The 26279-nt window shown below is 42.4% G+C and overlaps 1 protein-coding gene across 1 annotated transcript in view; it reads left to right on the top strand.

Moving 5' to 3' along the window:
* The window catches only part of rragd (ras-related GTP binding D), a gene marked incomplete at both ends in the record, with an annotated part of 47154 nt that extends 22944 nt beyond the window's left edge, over positions 1-24210 (top strand). Inside the window, 3 exons of the mRNA XM_083633215.1 lie at positions 5530-5672; positions 19183-19331; positions 24059-24210. Coding sequence (XP_083489341.1) covers positions 5530-5672; positions 19183-19331; positions 24059-24210 — 444 coding nt within the window. The remainder of the gene's footprint in view (positions 1-5529; positions 5673-19182; positions 19332-24058) is intronic.
* Positions 24211-26279: the final 2069 nt, after the last annotated feature.

The following is a 26279-nucleotide window of genomic DNA, read 5'->3' as shown; positions in this document are numbered from 1 at the left end:
AGTAAGGCTGATCCGTGAGCGGCTTCTGGGACGCGAGTCGGGGTCTTAATTGGCCTCGGCTGGGTCTACTGGGCGAGGGTGTATGATGTTGACAGACCCGAAACACCTTACGACCCCAGATAACATCACTGATGACGCGTCCTAGCGCAGGCGGTAGCAGTGTATTTGAGAATGTAGAACCCTGGCTTGCCTCTGGCCAGTGACACTTAGGAAAGACTAGGTGACAACCAAGTATAGTTTGGTGACAAGCTGGAGAGACAGTTGACGGCCGGAGAGACGGCAACCGGTACGGGATGGGATTAGCACCCCATCTTGGCTCTCTCGTGAGGGAGAAATCCACAAACGCTACGGATTAGCCTCCTGAAAATCTGCGCAAGATCGGCGCGGCCTGGGGTCCTTCAGGCTAGAGCGAGGTGCTCGACGCAGGTAAATGACGTGCAGCGCACAGGCCCTCTTGAGGCGTCCTTGAGGTATCCTCTCAGCCTCTGGATTGCCTTTGCCATGTTACTGGTCTACCCTGCACATGAACTGTCCTTCAAGGACAAAAACATGTTACTGGTCTACCCTGCACATGAACTGTCCTTCAAGGACAAAAACATGTTACTGGTCTACCCTGCACATGAACTGTCCTTCAAGGACAAAAACATGTTACTGGTCTACCCTGTACATGAACTGTCCTTCAAGGACAAAACCATGTTACTGGTCTACCCTGTACATGAACTGTCCTTCAAGGACAAAAACATGTTACTGGTCTACCCTGCACATGAACTGTCCTTCAAGGACAAAAACATGTTACTGGTCTACCCTGCACATGAACTGTCCTTCAAGGACAAAAACATGTTACTGGTCTACCCTGTACATGAACTGTCCTTCAAGGACAAAACCATGTTACTGGTCTACCCTGTACATGAACTGTCCTTCAAGGACAAAAACATGTTACTGGTCTACCATGTACATGAACTGTCCTTCAAGGACAAAAACATGTTACTGGTCTACCCTGCACATGAACTGTCCTTCAAGGACAAAAACATGTTACTGGTCTACCCTGTACATGAACTGTCCTTCAAGGACAAAACCATGTTACTGGTCTACCCTGTACATGAACTGTCCTTCAAGGACAAAAACATGTTACTGGTCTACCCTGTACATGAACTGTCCTTCAAGGACAAAAACATGTTACTGGTCTACCCTGCACATGAACTGTCCTTCAAGGACAAAAACATGTTACTGGTCTACCCTGTACATGAACTGTCCTTCAAGGACAAAAACAAACTTGGTCAACTTAAATGTTCTCCTTTTAGGGCAATAGCCACTTGTCAATGTCTATGTGCCAGCCTATTCGATTGACTGACAGCAGCTGAGTTCAATGTGTTGTCATTAGTCCTCATCTTATATATACCTTGCCATCTGTCATTCAGTCATTTGTCTGATGAAGACCCAGGAGGGTTGAGACGTTGCTTTGTCTGTAGTCAACTACACCAGACCTACTCTGGTGTGCGGATATCCTACTCCTTTTTAAACCTAAAATCTCCCACTGACATGCCTGGATTACCCCCACTGACATGCCTGGGTTACTGACTGGGTTTGCAGGCCACACATGCCTTGGGCCACTGGACCACCAAGGTCCCCGGAAGCCCTGGGTATCCTTTTTTAAATTATTATTATTATTATTATTATTATTCTGATTTCCCCCATTTTCTCGCCAATTGTACTTGGCCAATTTTCCTCCCTGCTGCCACGGTCGCTGCTCCACCCTCTGCCGATCTGGAGAAAGCCGAAACTATCATGCATCCTCCGATACATGCGCAGTTGCCAGCCGCTTCTTTTCACCTGACGGGGGGAGCTTCACTGGCAGGACGTAGCACGTGGGAGGATCACACTATTCCCACCAGTTTCCTTCCACCCCGACCAGCGGAGGCGCTAGTGCAGCGACCAGGACACATACCCCCAATCCGGCTTCCCACCCGCAGACACCAGCCAATCATGCCTGTATGGACGCCCGACCAATCCGGAGGTAACACGAGGGTGCGAACCTGCAACCCTCGTGTTGGTAGGCAGGGAATCTACCACTGCACTACCCGGACGCCCAGCCCTGGCTATCCTTATAGATAAAATTGTGGTATCACTACTACTATGTAATTACCAAAGTAACAACCAGGTAATAGCTTGTTAATCACTGGTGTTTCCCATAGCGGTTCCCTTCGCAGTTTGATTTTGGTTTGGCCATGTTTAGGCGTAGCTTAGGCGGTGCCTGTCGGGGATCTGCACTCTACTGAGTGCACCTTTCTAGTTATTACCATTTGTTTCTGGCCTTGTTACCTTATTACATACATTTCAGTCTAATTACCCAGATATACCCATTGTTGGTACCAAGCTATTTCCTGGTTATTACTTTAATTACATGGTATTGCCTAATTATTACTTCATCATTACTACACTAGTACCCCCTATTACCATACCGAGCTGTAATGTAAAGTGCTACCAAAATCGCAATATCTCAATTTTAATAAGAATATCCTCATGTCCAAGGACCCACATTTATGTGATCGTACTGAATAGCAATCGTTGCAAACTTAGGCTGGCACCATCTGTTCAGTAATAGCTCCTAGATTTAGAGGTGGCATCTTATATCAGTGTCTACCAAGTAGATCTTATATCAGTGTCTACCAAGTAGATCTTATATCAGTGTCTACCAAGTAGATCTTATATCAGTGTCTACCAAATAGATCTTATATCAGTGTCTACCAAATAGATCTTATATCAGTGTCTACCAAATAGATCTTATATCAGTGTCTACCAAATAGTTGTAATTCAGATTGTGTTACTGTTGCTGCTATGTTGTCACTGACTCATGCAAATTAACCTAAGTCCCTCGATGGCCTTTTGCATGTTGAACAGGGCTCAGTGTGTGTTACTTACCATGCAACCTACCTGACATGATATGATGCTATTGCAGGGTCTGGATGGCATCACACTGCTTGGTGTCTTTGCTGATAGGGCACTCATCAACTACTGTTAAAGTAAACATTGCCTAATAGAATCTATTATGTAAAGTAAACATTGCCTAATAGAATCTATTATGTAAAGTAAACATTGCCTAATAGAATATATTATGTAAAGTAAACATTGCCTAATAGAATCTATTATGTAAAGTAAACATTGCCTAATAGAATATATTATGTAAAGTAAACATTGCCTAATAGAATCTATTATGTAAAGTAAACATGGCCTAATAGAATCTATTATGTAAAGTAAACATTGCCTAATAGAATCTATTATGTAAAGTAAACATTGCCTAATAGAATATATTATGTAAAGTAAACATTACCTAATATAATCTATTGTGTAAAGTAAACATTACCTAATATAATCTATTATGTAAAGTAAACATTGCCTAATATAATTTATTATGTAAAGTAAACATTGCCTAATATAATCTATTATGTAAAGTAAACATTGCCTAATAGAATCTATCATGTAAAGTAAACATTACCTAATAGAATCTATTATGTAAAGTAAACATTGCCTAATAGAATCTATTATGTAAAGTAAACATTGCCTAATAGAATATATTATGTAACGTAAACATTGCCTAATAGAATCTATTATGTAAAGTAAACATTGCCTAATAAAATCTATTGTGTAAAGTAGGGCTGCACGATTAATCGTATTTTCGATGAACACATCGCAAAAGTCACGTGTTATCGCAATATATATATTTATTTTTTTACAGTGCACCTGAACGCAACATGCAAGATACCGGCTGAATAAGTGTCCAAATGGTCATGTCATTCTGGCCAATACTCCACTTCTGTTATAACAATTCAGTCTGGAATATGGAATATCTTTCAATAATCGTAATGACTAAAAGGCTAAAAGTAATCTCATGTGTAAGAAATGACTGTTCTACATTGAAGTAAAAATGTAAATAATTAACTTGTTGGTTTTGGATTTTTTTTTAGCTTCAAGAGTGCATTTTTGTTCGTATGACCCTCAACACAGGCTTTGAGAATCCCGTGCCACTTACTGATACGTATGCTTAAATTAACACACTTATATTGCAAAATGAATTTAGGCCCTCACTGTAATACTTCAGAAGTTGAATTTGAAGTTCAGCATTAATACATTTGTCATTTTTTGTCTTAGATTTACCTTTGTGTGTTATTGCAATATAAAACTACATAATTGAGAATGGATTCTAGATTCTGGAATCGAGAATCGTTGGAATCGAGAATCGGATCGTGACCCCAGGAAACGGAATCGGATCGGATCGTGGCTTAGCCGGATCGGAGCACCCCTACCCATTAATATTTTTGTTTATAGCATTTTTTTATTTATCGCAGGTCATATCGTCATCGCAATATTGAACAGTGTTATCGCACATCGCAGCTTTTCCTCATATCGTGCAGCCCTAGCGTAAAGTAAACATTGCCTAATAGAATTTATTATGTAAAGTAAACATTGCCTAATAGAATCTATTATGTAAAGTAAACATTACCTAATATAATCTATTATGTAAAGTAAACATTACCTAATAGAATCTATTATGTAAAGTAAACATTACCTAATAGAATCTATTATGTAAAGTAAACATGACCAAATAGAATGTGTTACTAACAATTTGATAATGATGCTTTTAGCTGCCCTTATCCTCCCAACGACATTGCATCCTCTTGAGATGAATCCACATGCTGTTGATATTGTCACTGGTGCCTTCTAGTTCAGGTTTTCCTCCCTGACAAGTAGAGTTGGGCATTATGAACAAAATATATATCATGATAATCATAAGGAATGGTTTCAATATCAATATATAACGGTATCTGTTTATTCTGTTAACATGCCAAATCATATTATATAAATAATCAAATTTCATCACATTGAGCCATTTTCTTACCATGCAGTACACCGCGGTATGATAACAATATGATCAACTACACACCCGTAAAGATTCGTGACTGTATCTTGCATTTACCAGAATACCTTTTGTCAACTCCCAGCGACTGGCTGTGAACTTGTTGCATTCAGCTGTGAGTAAAGATAGCTTGATATTGAATATTGTATATTCAGTGGATAGTTATTTTTCCACCTTCAATTACATAGAAAGCAAACAAGATTTTCCAGTTGAGAAAAGCCCTTACTCAAATGCAACATGTCTTGTGGCGTCTTTGTATTCTGATTGAATGAGGCTACTCTTACATCTGTTCCTCTAACAGATTTCTCCCTGTGGGATTGTTGAACTTCAGTGCAAATTGGCGGCTCTAGAAAGAGATCCTTCCTCTTTGATTCTGAGCTATTGACCTAAAAAACCGTGGATGTTTTAGTTGTTTTCTTAAATGGGCCCAGTAATGCAAGTTATAAAGTTGTTTTTTAAATGATGTTCAAGTGTTTTAGGGTGGATTCTATGGACAATTGTCGGGTTGCTCCCTGCATGTCAACATACAGTAGCCATTGAAAGCTCTTCAAACCCACCAGGACTCAGGTGGACCTCCACTTAGTCTCCACTCTTTCTTGCTCTGTCCCTGTTGTCAGAACTCGGGTATCGAGAAGGCCTTCCTATTCGATGTGGTCAGTAAGATCTACATCGCCACAGACAGCAGTCCAGTGGACATGCAGACGTACGAGCTGTGCTGCGACATGATTGACGTGGTCATTGACATCTCCTGCATCTATGGGTAAGATGATGGACACTCACGGCAAATCGCAGTAACACTAGCTATCCAAGTGCCAAACGGATTTGACACAATGCTATGCAATTGTCAAGACATGCCAGTTCCACATGGCAGATTTGTCACCAAAAGTTACAAATTTATTACATCACCAAGTACTGCGAGAGAGAGATCTGTTTTCTAGCTGATGCAATAAAAGAAACTGTCTATAGAGAGGTTTCAGATTTGCAAACATGACAACTGACATCAATCTTTTTCCCACCCCTTACATTTACTAAATAATTAAAAGTATATTATTTCATTTTTTTTTTTTTTTTAATCCTTATAGAAAAGTTTCCCCTCAAAAAATCAATTCTGAACCACACAATACTGTGGCAGTGTGTTTATGTGGTCAGACGGTGCCCCCTGTGTGTATTTTCGTGGTTGGACATTGTTTTGCTGTGTTCTATGTTTATATGGTCGAGTGAGCTTGACAATACATAGGGAGAAAGAGCACCAGAAAACCGTTAAAACGCAGGGATTAAAGGTTTTTTTTCTGATACATTCACAGCGGTTATCTTCTTAGTTAAAATTGGCTATGTGGTGTCTGTGTGGCGGTGTCATGATTTGTGATGGAAGTGATGTAATCAGTGATGTCACTTGAGCAATTGTGATGTCATCAGTGATGTCAGTCGAGCAACTGTGATGTAGTATGAGCCAATGGCGCACAGCTGCACGATGGCACCTAGGCGGGTGGGCGGTGTCCGTCTGTCTGTCATGATTTTGGGAGCGGGCAATTTCCATAACTGCAGCCATGGTGCATCATCTCCAGAGTCTCCACCCTAGGAATCGATTCCTGGTGTTATAAAAGCACAACTAAACACACACACATACCTCCAAACCATTGAGGTATGAGCTCCAAACAGCTCGCAAAAGGATCTGGTGAGAAGCAGATGTAGTCATGGAGGCCTACTGGGACATGATCACAATCACCTCATTCATAATTATAAGCTCTTCTGAAAACACTCCATCTCAAAAGAGATGTTTAATGATCTCCTCCAGTCTCATTCAGAATGAGGATCAGGTACAGTAGCAGCAGGGGAATCAAAGCAGGCATGCAGCAAGATCTGTTTTAATTGGCCAAAATAAATAGTTTCTACTATTTTGCCTTGTAAAACCATGATTTACTTGCTAGCAGTTGTCTGTTGTACATTATCTGTCAATAATACTTTTTACCAGACAAAATCATTTATATTTTTCATTGGAAATATGTCTCTCAACCTGATTTCAATGCCATTTTGTGTTATCATCAGTGAACAGCAGCATTTCAATAAAGAGGTGATAACATATTTAATATGTATATACCGTAAATTCCGGACTATAAGCCGCGGCTTTTTTCCCGTTTTTTGGCCCCTGCGGCTTATATAACGGTGCGTCTTATCTATGGATTTTTTCAGAAAAAAAAAAAAAAAAAAAAAAAAATCTCTCTTTTTTAGCACTCTTTCTAACTATAAATCCACTTCTGTTTTAATTTCCTCTCTTGCCCTCTTTTCACCACACCGCGGACACTGTGTGCACTGTCGAAATAAACAAAGGTGTTGTGTTATGTTGTTTTGTTGAAATGTTACGGTAATACGGTAAATGGGAGCTTCCTCAAACAGCCAACAATCCCCTCTGTGCGTGAACCCTTACATATGGTAATTACGGTAAGCAAAGTTCATCAGCCCGGAATCACAACAAGACAAGCAGTCTCTCTCTCACTTACCATGGGGAAGGTACGCAGAAAGTCACACGACGCAGCTTTCAAGCTGAAAGCAGTCGAACTCGCACTAAAAGAAACAAACAGAGCAGCAGCGCGTATCCTGGGCATCGATGAGTCAATGGTGAGACGTTGGAAGCAGCAGCAGCAGGAACTGTCTCAGTGTAATAAGACAAAAAAGTCCTTCAGAGGCCACAAAAGCAGATGGCCGGAACTTGAAGATTCCCTTGAGGACTGGGTGTTGACCCAGAGAGGAGACGGCCGAGACGTTTCCACGGTGCAGATCCGACTGAAGGCCAAAACAATCGCCACCGAGATGAAAATTGAACATTTCAGAGGTGGGCCATCTTGGTGCTACCGATTCATGAGACGAAAGGGACTGTCCGTCCGGGGGAAAACTACTGAACAACTCCCTCCCGACTACCAGGAGAAAATCACAAACTTCGGCGAATTCACACAAAGGAAGATCACGGAATATTATAGGAGTGTGAAAACATCCACAATCACCAACGGGTTCCAAAACGCTGGACTGCTGCGGGATGAAAAGGATGACGCCGCCACAGCTGGCGCTGAGGGCCGTCAGAGGCTTCAGAGGCTGTTCGATGCCGACAGTGATGAAGAGGAGTTCGTTGGTTTTGAGTGACAATGAAGGAGAGAGGAGAGTGGTTGACGAAGCCACCCTGAACCTGTTCGTTTCCGACACTGAAGATGAGGACTTTGGTGGTTTCAGTACGCAGGAAGAAGAGGAAGACGAGGATTAGTGACTTGACTTCTCTGGTTACAGGTTTGCTGCACATATACGGTAGCCTATTGTTGTGTGATTTTGTCTGGGGATTAGTGACCTGACTTTTGTTTTGTTTTGTTGAAATGTTAATAAATGGGAGCTTCCCCAAACAGCGATCTCTTTCCCGACATTCCTCTCTGTGCACGAACCCTTTCACATGGTAATTAAACATCAAAACACCCGCGGCTTATAGTCCGGTGCGGCTTATAGAAGAAAAAAATAGTCAATTTTGGTCCCGCGGCTTATAGACCGGTGCGTCTTATAGTCCGGAATTTACGGTAATAATACTAATACTTTAATTAGAAAAAATATCTTGCAGGGCTGTGCTAATGCTAACATGCTAATATACAGTGTGGGTATAATTGTGTGGGTGATTAGAGTGTTGTTTCCCAGACAAGCTGACATTTCACTGGGATTTTCTCGTGCTAATTTCACATGACATTTAAAATGATAAACACATGACATCCACCCCTCATATGTCCCCCCCCCCTCCTCTCTCTCTCCCCATCTCTCTCACTCTCTCTCTCGCCCCCCCTCTCACTCTCTCCCGCCCTCTCTCTCTGTCTCCCCCCCTCTCTCTCTACTTTTTGGTCACACCAGCAATATGTTGCATGGAAATACCATTAAAGGAATCGTTGACTCTATTGTCAGCCTTCTCCAAAACAACAGAAGTAGCCAGGACCATGTTCTTTAGAGTTCCAAAAATGGCAATACATTATCATAAATTATTCCAAACAACTAGTGCAGCATTATCCACAATGGGTCCGAAAGTCCAATATTTACCTCATTATCGCCCAGATTTCCCTCATTGATTGTAGTTGGAGCGTAAACAGCCCAGTAACATGCTCAATATATGGGATTATTTTGTACATGATACACAAGCAGCCAAGACATGACATTATCAGACTTTGTTTAACTTGTAGGTGTCATGTAAGGTTGTATATAAAGTATATCAAGTGATATAAAGTTGTTGTATATTATACAACAACTTTTATTCCATAAACGCCTTCAAATGCGATGACTTGAGGAGCACATGAGTATGGCTCTTCAGCTAGATCGCTGCTCGTCATTGTCATTCAGTCTAGCGTAATGGATTGCTTTAGAGAAAATAGAATGTGTGCACAGACAGGTGTGCCTGCACCTGTGAATGCACTTGTATACATGGTGCAGAGTGGAAGTGAATGCAGTAGCCTGCAGAGCCCTGCTCACCCAGCAAATTATTTGACAGAAGGCTGGCGTCACTATCACCACAAAACAGCTGGAATATTATGCTTAATTAGAGGCTTTAGTAAATGGAGTTTGTTTTTCACCTCATTTAGCTAATGAGCAACTTGGCATGCAAATCACCCGGCATGCTCAGCACAAAAATATCTTTCCTCAGTGAAATGTCCTTATTTCTTGTGTTCTTTTGGACAAATAAATACATCATTCACAGCCAACACTGACAATGCACGAGCCCTGCATGTTTCTTCAATTTTCCCTGATTCCAATCTGTGAAGCACCTTTGATGCTTGCATATAGAGCTGCAATCAACTATTACATTAATCAACAACTATTTTGATACCTGATTACGGTAATCGTTTTTTTTTTTTTTTTTTTTTTTTTTTTAATAATCAACATTCTCTGATTCCAGCTTCTTAATGTGAATATTTTCTGGTTTCTTTACTCCTCTATGGCAGTAAACTGAAAATCTTTGGGTTGTTGAAAAAACAAGACATTTGAGGATGTAATTTTGGTCTTTGGGAAACACTGATCAACATTTTTCACCATTTTCTGACATTTTATAGGACAAGCAACTAATCGATTAATCAAGAAGATAATTGATAGATTAATCGACAATGAAAATAATCATTATTTGCAGCCCTTGTTGCATACAGCATGTCATTGCATCAGGGCCAGTGGCCATGAGAGCATGGATTAAATATGAGAGAGAGAGCTTTTATACATTTTGATAATTACCATTTAATAGAGCACCTTTGCATACAAATGTGCTTTTTTAATCATATGATGCGTTTGTAGCAAGCAATGTCTCAGGTGCCTAAATAATATTATACTGTATAACTATAACTATCCACTGAATATACAATATTCAATATCAAGCTATCTTTACTCACAGCTGAATGCAACAAGTTCACAGCCAGTCGCTGGGAGTTGATAAAAGGTATTCTGGTAAATGCAAGATACAGTCACGAATCTTTACGGGTGTGTAGTTGATCATATTGTTATCATACCGCGGTGTACTGCATGGTAAGAAAATGGTTCAATGTGATGAAATTTGATTATTTAATATGATTTGGCATGTTAACAGAATAAACAGATACCGTTATATATTGATATTGAAACAATTCCTTATGATTATCATGATATATATTTTGTTAATAATGCCCAACTCTACTTGTCAGGGAGGAAAACCTTTAATTTTATATTAATAGTAGTTCACACTTTCACGCTCAGCTTAGAGTTTGCATTCAGCGTTTTACAGTAGTTTCACACATAACACTGCAGTTGAGTCCCTGGTTACCGTGGCAACCGCTCACTGCATGTTGTGCGTGAATATATTCATTAGTTTGAACTGATGGAAGAAAAGGCTCCATCTGAGAAGTGAAAGCACTGTGAGCGCTATCCGCTGCTTACTTTTTAGACCACATGTGATTCATCAAGGCTCCATAAAGACCATCAGACCCCAAATGAATGAGAGCAGCTTGTTAAGTAGATAACAGAAAGAAGGAAAAAACTTTAGTATTCCAAAAACTGACAAATATTGTAAATAAATCAGTTATAATAAAGTTATAATAAAGCCCTTTTCAGGGATCTTTCACCTCATTAACTCCACTAACACCAACATCCCATTTCAACCAGGGAGAGAAAACCTGTCGAATATTCAACAGTTGGTTATGTGAAAACAGCATACATTAGAAATGAAAGCCAAGCAAAAACACAACATACATGGTAAATAACGAGCCTGGTAAACCAGCCGGTCACATGACCTCACATTAGCCTGGTAAACCAGCCAGTCACATGACCTCACATTAGCCTGGTAAACCAGCCAGTCACATGACCTCACATTAGCCTGGTAAACCAGCCGGTCACATGACCTCACATTAGCCTGGTAAACCAGCCGGTCACATGACCTCACATTAGCCTGGTAAAGCAGCTGGTCACATGACCTCACATTAGTCTGGTAAAGCAGCTGGTCACATGACCTCACATTAGTCTGGTAAACCAGCCAGTCACATGACCTCACATTAGCCTGGTAAACCAGCTGGTCACATGACCTCACATTAGTCTGGTAAACCAGCCGGTCACATGACCTCACATTAGTCTGGTAAAGCAGCTGGTCACATGACCTCACATTAGTCTGGTAAACCAGCTGGTCACATGACCTCACATTAGTCTGGTAAACCAGCTGGTCACATGACCTCACATTAGTCTGGTAAAGCAGCTGGTCACATGACCTCACATTAGTCTGGTAAAGCAGCCGGTCACATGACCTCACATTAGTCTGGTAAACCAGCCGGTCACATGACCTCACATTAGCCTGGTAAACCAGCTGGTCACATGACCTCACATTAGCCTGGTAAACCAGCCGGTCACATGACCTCACATTAGCCTGGTAAACCAGCTGGTCACATGATCTCACATTAGTCTGGTAAAGCAGCCGGTCACATGACCTCACATTAGCCTGGTAAACCAGCTGGTCACATGACCTCACATTAGCCTGGTAAACCAGCTGGTCACATGACCTCACATTAGTCTGGTAAACCAGCTGGTCACATGACCTCACATTAGTCTGGTAAACCAGCTGGTCACATGACCTCACATTAGTCTGGTAAAGCAGCTGGTCACATGACCTCACATTAGCCTGGTAAACCAGCTGGTCACATGACCTCACATTAGCCTGGTAAAGCAGCTGGTCACATGACCTCACATTAGCCTGGTAAACCAGCCAGTCACATGACCTCACATTAGTCTGGTAAACCAGCTGGTCACATGACCTCACATTAGTCTGGTAAAGCAGCCGGTCACATGACCTCACATTAGTCTGGTAAACCAGCCGGTCACATAACCTCACATTAGTCTGGTAAACCAGCCGGTCACATGACCTCACATTAGTCTGGTAAACCAGCCAGTCACATGACCTCACATTAGCCTGGTAAACCAGCTGGTCACATGACCTCACATTAGTCTGGTAAACCAGCCGGTCACATGACCTCACATTAGTCTGGTAAACCAGCCAGTCACATGACCTCACATTAGTCTGGTAAACCAGCCAGTCACATGACCTCACATTAGTCTGGTAAACCAGCTGGTCACATGACCTCACATTAGTCTGGTAAAGCAGCCGGTCACATGACCTCACATTAGTCTGGTAAAGCAGCTGGTCACATGACCTCACATTAGTCTGGTAAACCAGCTGGTCACATGACCTCACATTAGTCTGGTAAACCAGCTGGTCACATGACCTCACATTAGTCTGGTAAAGCAGCTGGTCACATGACCTCACATTAGCCTGGTAAACCAGCTGGTCACATGACCTCACATTAGCCTGGTAAAGCAGCTGGTCACATGACCTCACATTAGTCTGGTAAAGCAGCCGGTCACATGACCTCACATTAGTCTGGTAAACCAGCCGGTCACATGACCTCACATTAGTCTGGTAAACCAGCCGGTCACATGACCTCACATTAGTCTGGTAAAGCAGCTGGTCACATGACCTCACATTAGTCTGGTAGGTCACATGACCTCACATTAGTCTGGTAAACCAGCTGGTCACATGACCTCACATTAGTCTGGTAAAGCAGCTGGTCACATGACCTCACATTAGTCTGGTAAAGCAGCCGGTCACATGACCTCACATTAGTCTGGTAAACCAGCCGGTCACATGACCTCACATTAGCCTGGTAAACCAGCTGGTCACATGACCTCACATTAGCCTGGTAAACCAGCCGGTCACATGACCTCACATTAGCCTGGTAAACCAGCTGGTCACATGATCTCACATTAGTCTGGTAAAGCAGCCGGTCACATGACCTCACATTAGCCTGGTAAACCAGCTGGTCACATGACCTCACATTAGCCTGGTAAACCAGCTGGTCACATGACCTCACATTAGTCTGGTAAACCAGCTGGTCACATGACCTCACATTAGTCTGGTAAACCAGCTGGTCACATGACCTCACATTAGTCTGGTAAAGCAGCTGGTCACATGACCTCACATTAGCCTGGTAAACCAGCTGGTCACATGACCTCACATTAGCCTGGTAAAGCAGCTGGTCACATGACCTCACATTAGTCTGGTAAAGCAGCCGGTCACATGACCTCACATTAGTCTGGTAAACCAGCCGGTCACATGACCTCACATTAGTCTGGTAAACCAGCCGGTCACATGACCTCACATTAGTCTGGTAAAGCAGCTGGTCACATGACCTCACATTAGTCTGGTAAAGCAGCTGGTCACATGACCTCACATTAGTCTGGTAAACCAGCTGGTCACATGACCTCACATTAGTCTGGTAAACCAGCTGGTCACATGACCTCACATTAGTCTGGTAAACCAGCCGGTCACATGACCTCACATTAGTCTGGTAAAGCAGCCGGTCACATGACCTCACATTAGTCTGGTAAACCAGCCGGTCACATGACCTCACATTAGTCTGGTAAACCAGCCGGTCACATGACCTCACATTAGTCTGGTAAACCAGCCAGTCACATGACCTCACATTAGCCTGGTAAACCAGCTGGTCACATGACCTCACATTAGTCTGGTAAACCAGCCGGTCACATGACCTCACATTAGTCTGGTAAACCAGCCAGTCACATGACCTCACATTAGTCTGGTAAACCAGCCAGTCACATGACCTCACATTAGTCTGGTAAACCAGCTGGTCACATGACCTCACATTAGTCTGGTAAAGCAGTCGGTCACATGACCTCACATTAGTCTGGTAAAGCAGCTGGTCACATGACCTCACATTAGTCTGGTAAACCAGCTGGTCACATGACCTCACATTAGTCTGGTAAAGCAGCCGGTCACATGACCTCACATTAGTCTGGTAAAGCAGCCGGTCACATGACCTCACATTAGTCTGGTAAAGCAGCCGGTCACATGACCTCACATTAGTCTGGTAAAGCAGCCGGTCACATGACCTCACATTAGCCTGGTAAACCAGCCGGTCACATGACCTCACATTAGTCTGGTAAACCAGCTGGTCACATGACCTCACATTAGTCTGGTAAACCAGCCGGTCACGTGACCTCACATTAGTCTGGTAAAGCAGCTGGTCACATGACCTCACATTAGTCTGGTAAACCAGCCGGTCACATGACCTCACATTAGTCTGGTAAACCAGCCGGTCACATGACCTCACATTAGTCTGGTAAACCAGCTGGTCACATGACCTCACATTAGTCTGGTAAAGCAGCCGGTCACATGACCTCACATTTGTCTGGTAAACCAGCCGGTCACATGACCTCACATTAGTCTGGTAAAGCAGCCGGTCACATGACCTCACATTAGTCTGGTAAAGCAGCCGGTCACATGACCTCACATTAGTCTGGTAAACCAGCTGGTCACATGACCTCACATTAGTCTGGTAAAGCAGCTGGTCACATGACCTCACATTAGTCTGGTAAACCAGCCAGTCACATGACCTCACATTAGTCTGGTAAAGCAGCCGGTCACATGACCTCACATTAGTCTGGTAAACCAGCTGGTCACATGACCTCACATTAGCCTGGTAAACCAGCCGGTCACATGACCTCACATTAGTCTGGTAAACCAGCTGGTCACATGACCACATTAGCCTGGTAAACCAGCCGGTCACATGACCTCACATTAGCCTGGTAAACCAGCTGGTCACATGACCACATTAGCCTGGTAAACCAGCCGGTCACATGACCTCACATTAGTCTGGTAAAGCAGCCGGTCACATGACCTCACATTAGTCTGGTAAACCAGCTGGTCACATGACCTCACATTAGCCTGGTAAACCAGCCGGTCACATGACCTCACATTAGCCTGGTAAACCAGCTGGTCACATGACCACATTAGCCTGGTAAACCAGCCGGTCACATGACCTCACATTAGCCTGGTAAACCAGCTGGTCACATGACCTCACATTAGTCTGGTAAAGCAGCCGGTCACATGACCTCACATTAGCCTGGTAAACCAGCCGGTCACATGACCTCACATTAGTCTGGTAAAGCAGCCGGTCACATGACCTCACATTAGTCTGGTAAACCATCCGGTCACATGACCTCACATTAGTCTGGTAAACCAGCTGGTCACATGACCTCACATTAGCCTGGTAAACCAGCCGGTCACATGACCTCACATTAGCCTGGTAAACCAGCTGGTCACATGACCTCACATTAGTCTGGTAAACCAGCTGGTCACATGCCTCACATTAGCCTGGTAAACCAGCTGGTCACATGACCTCACATTAGCCTGGTAAACCAGCTGGTCACATGACCTCACATTAGCCTGGTAAAGCAGCCGGTCACATGACCTCACATTAGCCTGGTAAACCAGCTGGTCACATGACCTCACATTAGTCTGGTAAAGCAGCTGGTCACATGACCTCACATTAGCCTGGTAAACCAGCCGGTCACATGACCTCACATTAGTCTGGTAAACCAGCTGGTCACATGACCTCACATTAGTCTGGTAAACCAGCCGGTCACATGACCTCACATTAGCCTGGTAAACCAGCCAGTCACATGACCTCACATTAGTCTGGTAAAGCAGCCGGTCACATGACCTCACATTAGTCTGGTAAAGCAGCCGGTCACATGACCTCACATTAGTCTGGTAAAGCAGCCGGTCACATGACCTCACATTAGTCTGGTAAACCAGCTGGTCACATGACCTCACATTAGTCTGGTAAACCAGCTGGTCACATGACCTCACATTAGTCTGGTAAAGCAGCTGGTCACATGACCTCACATTAGTCTGGTAAAGCAGCCGGTCACATGACCTCACATTTCATTTGGTTCTGCGGGACCGAACGAAATGAAATGAGTTTGCGTTTGAGTTTAACTTTATTGTCCCATAGGGAAATTTGTACAGCAGCAATAGAGCGTGACAAACGTAACAGACAGTACAGTACAGCTGAAGACAATCAGCGCGTAGACAAGAGGACAACATAGTCAACATGATGCAGCCTGGGCTACGAGTTAACAACTCTACCTAACCACGTATTGCACTTCAGTATTGCACTTCAAGTATTACACAATCCCAAAACCGCATTTCAAACCAATACCATCATAAAACCATGGTTCCTTAAACAAAAAACATTAAAACCACTGACTGTTAAGGGTAAAAAGTAAAAAGATAAAATGATAAAATGAAATAAAATGAATATAAAACTACGGTAACTAAGGCAAGATAAATATCACATGACCAGACAGGCTGCAGGGACAGCCGAGCTCAAAGTGAGCTACCATGTATGCCACACCAAACACCAACAGAGATTTCTCGGATCATCCGGCTCTTTAAAGGAGGGTTCCAGAATCACAGAGCTCTGTCCTCTCGCAACCAGGAAACATTAATCCAGAGGTTTCCTGGGTCGTCAGGCTCTTAATGGAGGGTTCCTGAGTAGCCGAGCTCTGACCTCACAGAGGACAGAGCTCTGCCCCTAGTGGGAGGACAGGCAGTTTATTTAATAAGGCTATAGATGTTGGGAGGAAGGAGCGCTTGTAGCGGTTACTCTTAAAGCTACAGGCTCTGAAGCGCCTTCCGGAAGGTAGTAGCTCATAATCAAGATGTAGAATGTGGGTGGGGTCGTCCAAAATTTTAAGAGCCAGAGAGAGAGAAATGTGAGTTAACGTGACCGGCTGGTTTACCAGGCTAGTAAATAACTGCAATATCTGATAATATATCTGTATTTGTTGTTTACAATCCTGTGTGGCTTATTCATACATACTGTACACTGTACTGTAAATATATATATTTATTTCTATATACTTGTTTAAAATAGACACTTTTCACACACTTATTATTGCATACAATAGTTAATGTTAATGTTTAAATGCACCCCTGTCCGTTGTTGTTTTAGCCTGTGCATAGCTTTTTTGTGTGTGAGTACATTGAGAGCAACGCAAACCGGAGTCAAATTATGACTTGGCCAATAAAGCTGATTCTGATTGTGATTTTCCTGCTGAATGTAGACTTGGACATTCAGCTTTGTCTGTCCTCCTTTTCTCTCTTCTTTTAAATTCACACTCACACGTGTAATTTACTCTCATATTCAGACTCATATTTCTGCCTTATGCCCTCTCCTGTCTCTGCCTCCTATGCCCTTTCTATACTCTCTCCCCCCCCCCTTCCACATTACTCTCTTTTGGTCCTTCATCGTTGTCTACTTTTACTTCCTATAATTCCTGTTAGTACAGTTTTAGTGAATCCTCAAGTCTTACTGACCCATGAAGGCATTTGGAGGTCTGTTACTTATTTCTGAATAGACCACTGCTTCACATTGAGTCATATTCTGGCGGTTTTTGTTGATTTCCATAACTAGTTCCATCTTGTGGCAAAATTACATTATTCCTTTGTTAGTCCTGCTACAGCATAGTGCATTGAACTAGTTGCAGAGGTTTCTGTGGTTATAGTTCTGCTACAGTGTAGCCATGTGTGCTAGCTACAGAGGTTTCTGGGGTTACAGTTCTGCTACAACAGGGATGGGCAACTTTGATGATAGAGAGGGGCACAAAAAAAATTCCTCGCTACCAGAGGGCCAGATTTTGCTGAGGGCTGGGTGACGAACGGCACCAGCGTGAAAAATTTGGGGCATTTGAAGCCAGGTTTAGAGGAATAACTCATTTTAAATTAACAGTTGTGATGTCATTATTCAGTCTTAACCACCAATATTTGATCCTTTACTCACTCACTCCTATGTCACCACCTGCTCTCCCTGCAGGGATTGAAATTAACTTTTTTGACCACCTGCCAATATGGCTGCTAGATTTTAAAGTTACCAGCCAATTAGAATTTCCACTAGCCAAAATGTTTTTCTTGAAATAAACCAGAATATGAGTGGGTTAATTTAAGCATAAGTATCAGTAAGTGGCCCGGGATTCTCAAAGCCTGTGTTGAGGGTCACACAAGAACAAAAATGCACTCTTGAAGCTAAATAAATCCAAAACCAACGAGTTCATTATTTAAATTTCTACTTCAATGTAGAACAGTCATTTCTTACACATGAGATTACTTTTAGGCCTTTAGTCATAAAGATTATTGAAAGATATTCCATATTCTTGACTGAAATGTTATAACAGAAGTGGAGTATTGGCCAGAATGACATGAACATTAGGACACTTATTCAGCGGGTATCTTGCATGCTGCGTTCAGGTGCACTGTAAAAAAAACAATTAAATTCCAGTGCGGGCCACACAGGGGGCGCTCGCGGGCCGCCAGTTGCCCACCCCTGTGCTACAGTGTAGCCATGTGTGCTAGCTACAGAGGTTTCTGTGGTTACAGTTCGGCTACAGTGTAGCCATGTGTGCTAGCTACACATGTTTCTGTGGTTACAGTTCTGCTACAGTGTAGCCATGTGTGCTAGCTACACATGTTTCTATGGTTTCAGGTCTGCTACAGTGTAGCCATGTGTGCTAGCTACACATGTTTCTGTGGTTACAGTTCTGCTGCAGTGTAGCCATGTGTGCTAGCTACACATGTTTCTATGGTTTCAGGTCTGCTATAGTGTAGCCATGTGTGCTAGCTACACATGTTTCTATGGTTTCAGGTCTGCAACAATGTAGCTATGGTTTCTAGCTACACATGTGTATGGTTACAGTGCAGTTGGCGGGAGCTTGTAAATAGCTTGGAATCAAATCATTTTCATTTGGTAAGCAAAACACAATATAATTTACTGCTAGCCTCTGCTTTGTGTCATGACCTTAATTCACCTAGTCAGTGATGATTTTTCAGTAATGATTAGCGTGCTCTACATTGTCGTTGCTTATCATAATTAATATTCTTCTTCCTCTTCCTCAAGTCTGACTGAAGGTGAAGTTGGCTCGGCCTATGACACGGAGTCTATGGCCATCATCCATCTGAACAACACTACAGTCATGTACCTGAAGGAGGTCACCAAGTTCCTGGCAATGGTCTGCTTCCTACGCGAAGAAGGCTTCGAGAGGAAAGGTAGTCAGCTTAATTAAAAGGACAGTCTGGCACAATATAACATTTAGATCATTTAACAGATTATATGACTACCGGTATGTGAATATGTCTTGGAGGCTGGCATTGCAATCTCTCCACTCTTAATAATAGAATAATGGCTAATAACTAGAAGTGAAGCATATTGATAGTCAATGTTGTGCATGAACGCACTAAAGAGCGTCATTCATTGAACAAGCTTATATTTTGGTGAACGGGTGAACTGAGCGCAGCCTTTTGCAAATACCGTAAATTCCGGACTATAAGACGCACCGGTGTATAAGCCGCGGGACCAAAATTGACTATTTTTTTCTTCTATAAGCCGCACCGGTCTATAAGCCGCGGGTGTTTTGATGTTTAATTACCATATGAAAGGGTTCGTGCACAGAGAGGAATGTCGGGAAAGCGATGGCTGTTTGGGGAAGCTCCCATTTATTAACATTTCAACAAAACAAAACAAAAGTCAGGTCACTAATCCCCAGACAAAATCACACAACAATAGGCTATATGTGCAGCAAACCTGTAACCAGAGAAGTCAAGTCACTAATGCTCGTCTTCCTCTTCTTCCTGCGTACTGAAACCACCAAAGTCCTCATCTTCAGTGTCGGAAACGAACAGGTTCAGGGTGGCTTCGTCAACCACTCTCCTCTCTCCTTCATTGTCACTCAAAACCAACGAACTCCTCTTCATCTATAGCTGTGTTTCCATTACAGTTTTTCGCAAAAGAATTGCGATATTTCTACAACTTCGACAATGTACAATTGCGACTTGTAGGCGTTTCCATTGAAGTTGCGTTTGAGTGATTCCCCGTTGCAGCAGCTGCCACAGTGATTACGCACGGGGATCTGCCCCATATCCCGTCCCCTGCATGCTCAAATCCAACCAATGGTCAATGGAAATCCCAACATGAAGTTACAATGCATATAAACGAGCCTGATTATCAATTCAAAAGAAAATGAGTCGCAAAATGTTGCTGGCTGCGTGAATGCAGTCAGCGCGACAGGCAGAGGAAAAAAGGTAGCCTAATAGCCTACAACTGGTCCGATTTAGAGATGGAGGGGGGAAAAGGCTGATTTGGTTCTATAATTGCACCTGAAACGTGTGCAATGTATTAGCCTACTCACAGTCACTGTATTCACTTCAGACAGCACCACCGCACCAGTGTGTGCTTTTCATCCTCTCATCTCGCCGCTGTGCCAAATGCGCGCACACAGGCAGCCTGCTGTCACCATGGACCGATTTCTGCCATTAAACATTATCTAATTTGCCCGGCTACGCTTTTGCACAACACTCGTCTTTCTGCTAGGTAGCGTTGCTTCAAAGTTTTCCACTTGCTGCGGAGGTTTTGACACGGCTATCGAACCTTACTTACCAAACTTATTTTCCGCTCCTTTTCCAAGGGATAATATGGGTCACATGACGTGCAAATGCGAAAAATGTGTTTCCATTACACTTTTGCGATAAACTGCTATATCGACACGTCTGAAAAACCACCTCATGATCATCTACTGCTCGTTCTCATGCTGTCGAGAACGAGCAAAGCTTTTTTTTGGTGAAAGAATCCTCCAGGGCGCTTCTTGTTAACAGTCCGAGTGAGTGGCAGGTCGAACGTCAAAGGCACTTCATCCATATTTATGATCTGCTCCGGTTCGATGGAATATTCCTTGATCTTCCTTTGTGTGAATTCGCCGAAGTTTGTGATTTTCTCCTGGTAGTCGGGGGAGGGAGTTGATGGGCTTGTGGCCGTTTGCTTACCGTAATTACCATATGTAAGTGGTCACGCACAGAGGGCATTGTCGGGAAAGAGATGGCTGTTTGAGGAAGCTCCCATTTACCGTATTACCGTAACATTTCAACAAAACAACATAACACAACACCACCGTTGTTTATTTTTACAGTGCACACAGTGTCCGCGGTGTGGTGAAAAGAGGGCAAGAGAGGAAATTAAAACAGAAGTGGATTTATAGTTAGAAAGAGTGCTAAAAAAGAGAGATTTTTTTTTTTTTTTTTTTTTTTTCTGAAAAAATCCATAGATAAGACGCACCGTTATATAAGCCGCAGGGGCCAAAAAACGGGAAAAAAGCCGCGGCTTATAGTCCGGAATTTACGGTAAATAAAAAGCCTTCATCCTTAGTTTAAAATAATAAATTCCATAACATTTTATTTTCCATTGGATGAGCTTAGTTCTCAAATAAGATTAAACCCTAATACAGTGAGATTTCTCACCATAGCCAATATTTACAAAACTAGAAGTCTTATTCAAACTCAACCTGGAAAGTGACAAAGAAAACAATTAAATCAACTAATCAAGCCTACAATATATTCAGAATTCAACTTAACTATTATATTTGGGGCAGGGCTTGGTACAAGAGTCGGAGCAGCAGCAGTGCTTCTGGACGGTACAGGTCTAATAACGTTCTCCAGAGTCTCTGCTGATGTGCTGGCGGCAGCATCGCTAGAGACAGGAGAAGCAGCAGCACGGGGTTTTGGTATGAGAAAGCGATACATCATTCAACGCAGTGTTGTAAATCGCTTTGGATGAAGTAAGTGAATGTCATGCAATGTACATCAAGCTATGAGCTTTCGCTAGCAGCACAGCGTTCACGAACTGAGAGAAAGATTATTCTTCCTAGAAAAGTCACCATGGTGTGTGTGGAAGAATACTAATCGCCGATTGGTTCTCTACTGCTGAGGGCGTGTCTTTGGGTAGGGGTTTGCTGACAGACACATCATTTCTCCACAGTTGAGTCTGGGCAGCGGAGACCGACAGACGAGTCTGTCTGCTCTGTGTTTCTCAATACAGTACATGAGTCGAGAGGACTTTGGGGGCGGGCTGAAGCTCAGTGCCCACCCAATCAGAAGCTAGAATCGCTACTGGTATTTTCTGTGCAATTTTTCCATTGGCTGGAGGTGAAAATAAACATATTTTCCCAACTTTTGATTGGGTGGGCAAGACTCATGTCTGGGTGGGCATTGCCCACCCCTGCCCATAGCTAGAATCGGCCCCGTCTCAAATTGCTGTCTGGTTGCACCTCTAACAGGAATTTAATTTAAAAGACGAGCAATGCCTTCATTGCGCAAATTCATGGTTACTTTAAGTCCTGTCACTTCACAGCCTGCCAAAACTGACAGATGACAAACACTCGCTTTTTCTCCTTTTCTTTTTTTACTGAGGACACTTTGCGTGTCGAAACGTAGTCTGCTTGTTGCACTTGTACATATTAAATTGCCTAAACTTTGACCGTGTGCTCCAGATTACCGTAAATTCCGGACTATAAGGCGCACCGGTGTATAAGCCGCACCTGCAAAGTTGACTATTTTTTTCTTATATAAGCCGCACCGGACTATAAGCCGCGGGTGTTTTAATGTTTTTTTTTTTTTTTTTTTTTTGTGTTTTAATGTTTAATTACCATATGTAATGCTCCCATTTATTAACATTTCAACAAAACAACATAACACAACACCACCTGTGTTGTTATTTACAGTGCACACAGTGTCATACAGTGTCATACAGTGTGGTGAAAAGAGGGCAAGAGAGGAAATTAAAACAGAAGTGGATTTATAGTTAGAAAGAGTGCTAAAAAAGAGAGATTTTTTTTTTTTTTTTTTGAAAAAATCCATAGATAAGCCGCACCGTTATATAAGCCGCAGGGGCCAAAAAAGGCCAAAAAACGGGAAAAAAGGTGCGGCTTATAGTCCGGAATTTACGGTACATGAATGTGAGCATCGTTAACACCTGTGGGAGTGAACGCCGCTCTTATCGTTCTCGCTCTCACCTCGATAATTGCCCATTGTGTTTACATGTGTGTGGTAATTAACAGTGTGTGTCTGTGTGTTTCACATCCTGGCTTGTGAGTGCAGAGTCACAGCATCTATTTTGCCCCTCTTTTTTTATTATTTTATTTTTATTTATTTTGGGGGGTGGGCTAAGCAGTAGCTCTGAGTGCTCGTGACCTTGACCTTGAAACATTCCGCTCTACCCAGTGCCACAGCCTTCATTGTTGCCTCAGTGTTTGCTGGCCAGGAGAGGAGAAAAGATGGCGCTGGCAGCTGCCAGCAACTCCAATTGTGGAGTTGGATCTGTTGTTGTATTGCTGTAAATTGTGTTTTGACTGTCATGAGCATTAAAATTGAGCTTGAAAATTGAGATAATTAGCATCTCTTAATCAGGCACCTTCATAAAGTGATATCTGCCTTTCTAGGTAACATATGGCATTTTAATTCACCATATTATAGTTTCAAATTATTAGTGAGCCTACGCAACATTAATTCCCTGAAATTTTCATTTCCTGATTTCTTATTACAATATTTGAATTCTCTAGAAAATTAACAAAGAATTTGTGTATTTTGTAACTTCCCATTTCATTGAAAAACATATCATGGGAACAGTGCACACATTTGGTACAGTACATTCGTAATATAATATAATACAATATAATACAATACAATATAATATAATACAATACAATACAATACAATACAATATAATATAATATAATATAATATAATACAATACAATACAATACAATATAATACAATAAAATACGCAATAATTAGAGACAGTGAGCATTAGATTATGAAACAGAAATGAGCTCTAGAGGTAATCTGATGAAGCGCATCATCTCATTAAGCATTACCTGACTGACTGACTGACTGACTGACTGTATACTCATAGAAATACCTTAACTCTGCCTTGTCTCTGTGCCTTACAGGTCTCATCGACTACAACTTCCACTGTTTGAAGAAAGCCATCCAGGAAGTCTTCGATGTTCGAGTGAAGGTGCAACAGAATCGCAAACTCCTCAGTCAGAGGAGGTGGAGCAAACAGACTATGACTAACGGAGTCCTCAACAACCCACACTGAGAGCTGGTGACATGTCATCACATGTCAGTCACCCAACTGTAACTGAACTTTACCCTGACAAGTCAAAGAGATACCGTCCAAATTCAAAGAAAGACATCAAACTTGTGAGAGATTGTCCCATTCAACTTAGCTGTTAACACCTCAATCATCCATGTACACATCATTAGCCCTTTTTAGACATGCAGTGAACTCCTGAAGATTTATGTTGCTTTACGTATGAACACAGCTGTCCGTAGTGAGCGGGCGGCCGCACAAACAGATCTTAACCACCCAATATAGTACTGATCTGAACCACCCAACATAGTACTGATCTGAACCACCCAACATAGTACTGATCTTAACCACCCAACATAGTACTGATCTGAACCACCCAACATAGTACTGATCTTAACCACCCAACATAGTATTGATCTTAACCACCCAACATAGTATTGATCTTAACCACCCAACATAGTACTGATCTGAACCACCCAACATAGTACTGATCTGAACCACCCAACATAGTATTGATCTGAACCACCCAACATAGTACTGATCTGAACCACCCAACATAGTATTGATCTGAAGCACCCAACATAGTACTGATCTGAACCACCCAACATAGTATTGATCTGAACCACCCAACATAGTACTGATCTGAACCACCCAACATAGTATTGATCTGAACCACCCAACATAGTATTGATCTGAACCACCCAACATAGTACTGATCTGAACCACCCAACATAGTATTGATCTGAACCACCCAACATAGTACTGATCTGAACCACCCAACATAGTACTGATCTGAACCACCCAACATAGTATTGATCTGAACCACCCAACATAGTACTGATCTGAACCACCCAACATAGTATTGATCTTAACCACCCAACATAGTACTGATCTTAACCACCCAACATAGTACTGATCTGAACCACCCAACATAGTATTGATCTTAACCACCCAACATAGTACTGATCTTAACCACCCAACATAGTACTGATCTGAACCACCCAACATAGTACTGCTCTGAACCACCCAACATAGTACTGATCTTAACCACCCAACATAGTATTGATCTTAACCACCCAACATAGTATTGATCTTAACCACCCAACATAGTACTGATCTTAACCACCCAACATAGTATTGATCTTAACCACCCAACATAGTACTGATCTTAACCACCCAACATAGTACTAATCTTAACCACCCAAGCCCCATAGTACTGATCTGAACTACCCAACATAGTACTGATCTGAACCACCCAACATAGTATTGATCTTAACCACCCAATATAGTACTGATCTTAACCACCCAACATAGTACTGATCTTAACCACCCAAGCCCCATAGTATTGATCTGAACCACCCAACATAGTACTGCTCTGAACCACCCAACATAGTATTGATCTTAAACACCCAACATAGTACTGATCTTAACCACCCAACATAGTATTGATCTTAACCACCCAACATAGTACTGATCTTAACCACCCAACATAGTACTGATCTTAACCACCCAACATAGTATTGATCTTAACCACCCAACATAGTATTGATCTTAACCACCCAACATAGTACTGATCTGAACCACCCAACATAGTACTGATCTTAACCACCCAACATAGTACTGATCTTAACCACCCAACATAGTACTAATCTTAACCACCCAAGCCCCATAGTACTGATCTGAACTACCCAACATAGTACTGATCTGAACCACCCAACATAGTATTGATCTTAACCACCCAACATAGTACTGATCTTAACCACCCAACATAGTACTGATCTGAACCACCCAACATAGTACTGATCTGAACCACCCAACATAGTACTGATCTTAACCACCCAACATAGTACTGATCTTAACCACCCAACATACTACTAATCTTAACCACCCAAGCCCCATAGTACTGATCTGAACTACCCAACATAGTATTGATCTTAACCACCCAACATAGTATTGATCTTAACCACCCAACATAGTACTGATCTGAACCACCCAACATAGTACTGATCTTAACCACCCAACATAGTACTGATCTTAACCACCCAACATAGTACTGATCTTAACCACCCAAGCCC

This window comes from Poromitra crassiceps, assembly GCF_964638095.1.
Source record: "Poromitra crassiceps genome assembly, chromosome: 3".
Taxonomy (NCBI): domain Eukaryota; kingdom Metazoa; phylum Chordata; class Actinopteri; order Beryciformes; family Melamphaidae; genus Poromitra; species Poromitra crassiceps.
Note: the sequence above shows the minus strand (reverse complement) of the source record. Positions and strands in the feature narration are given on the sequence as shown.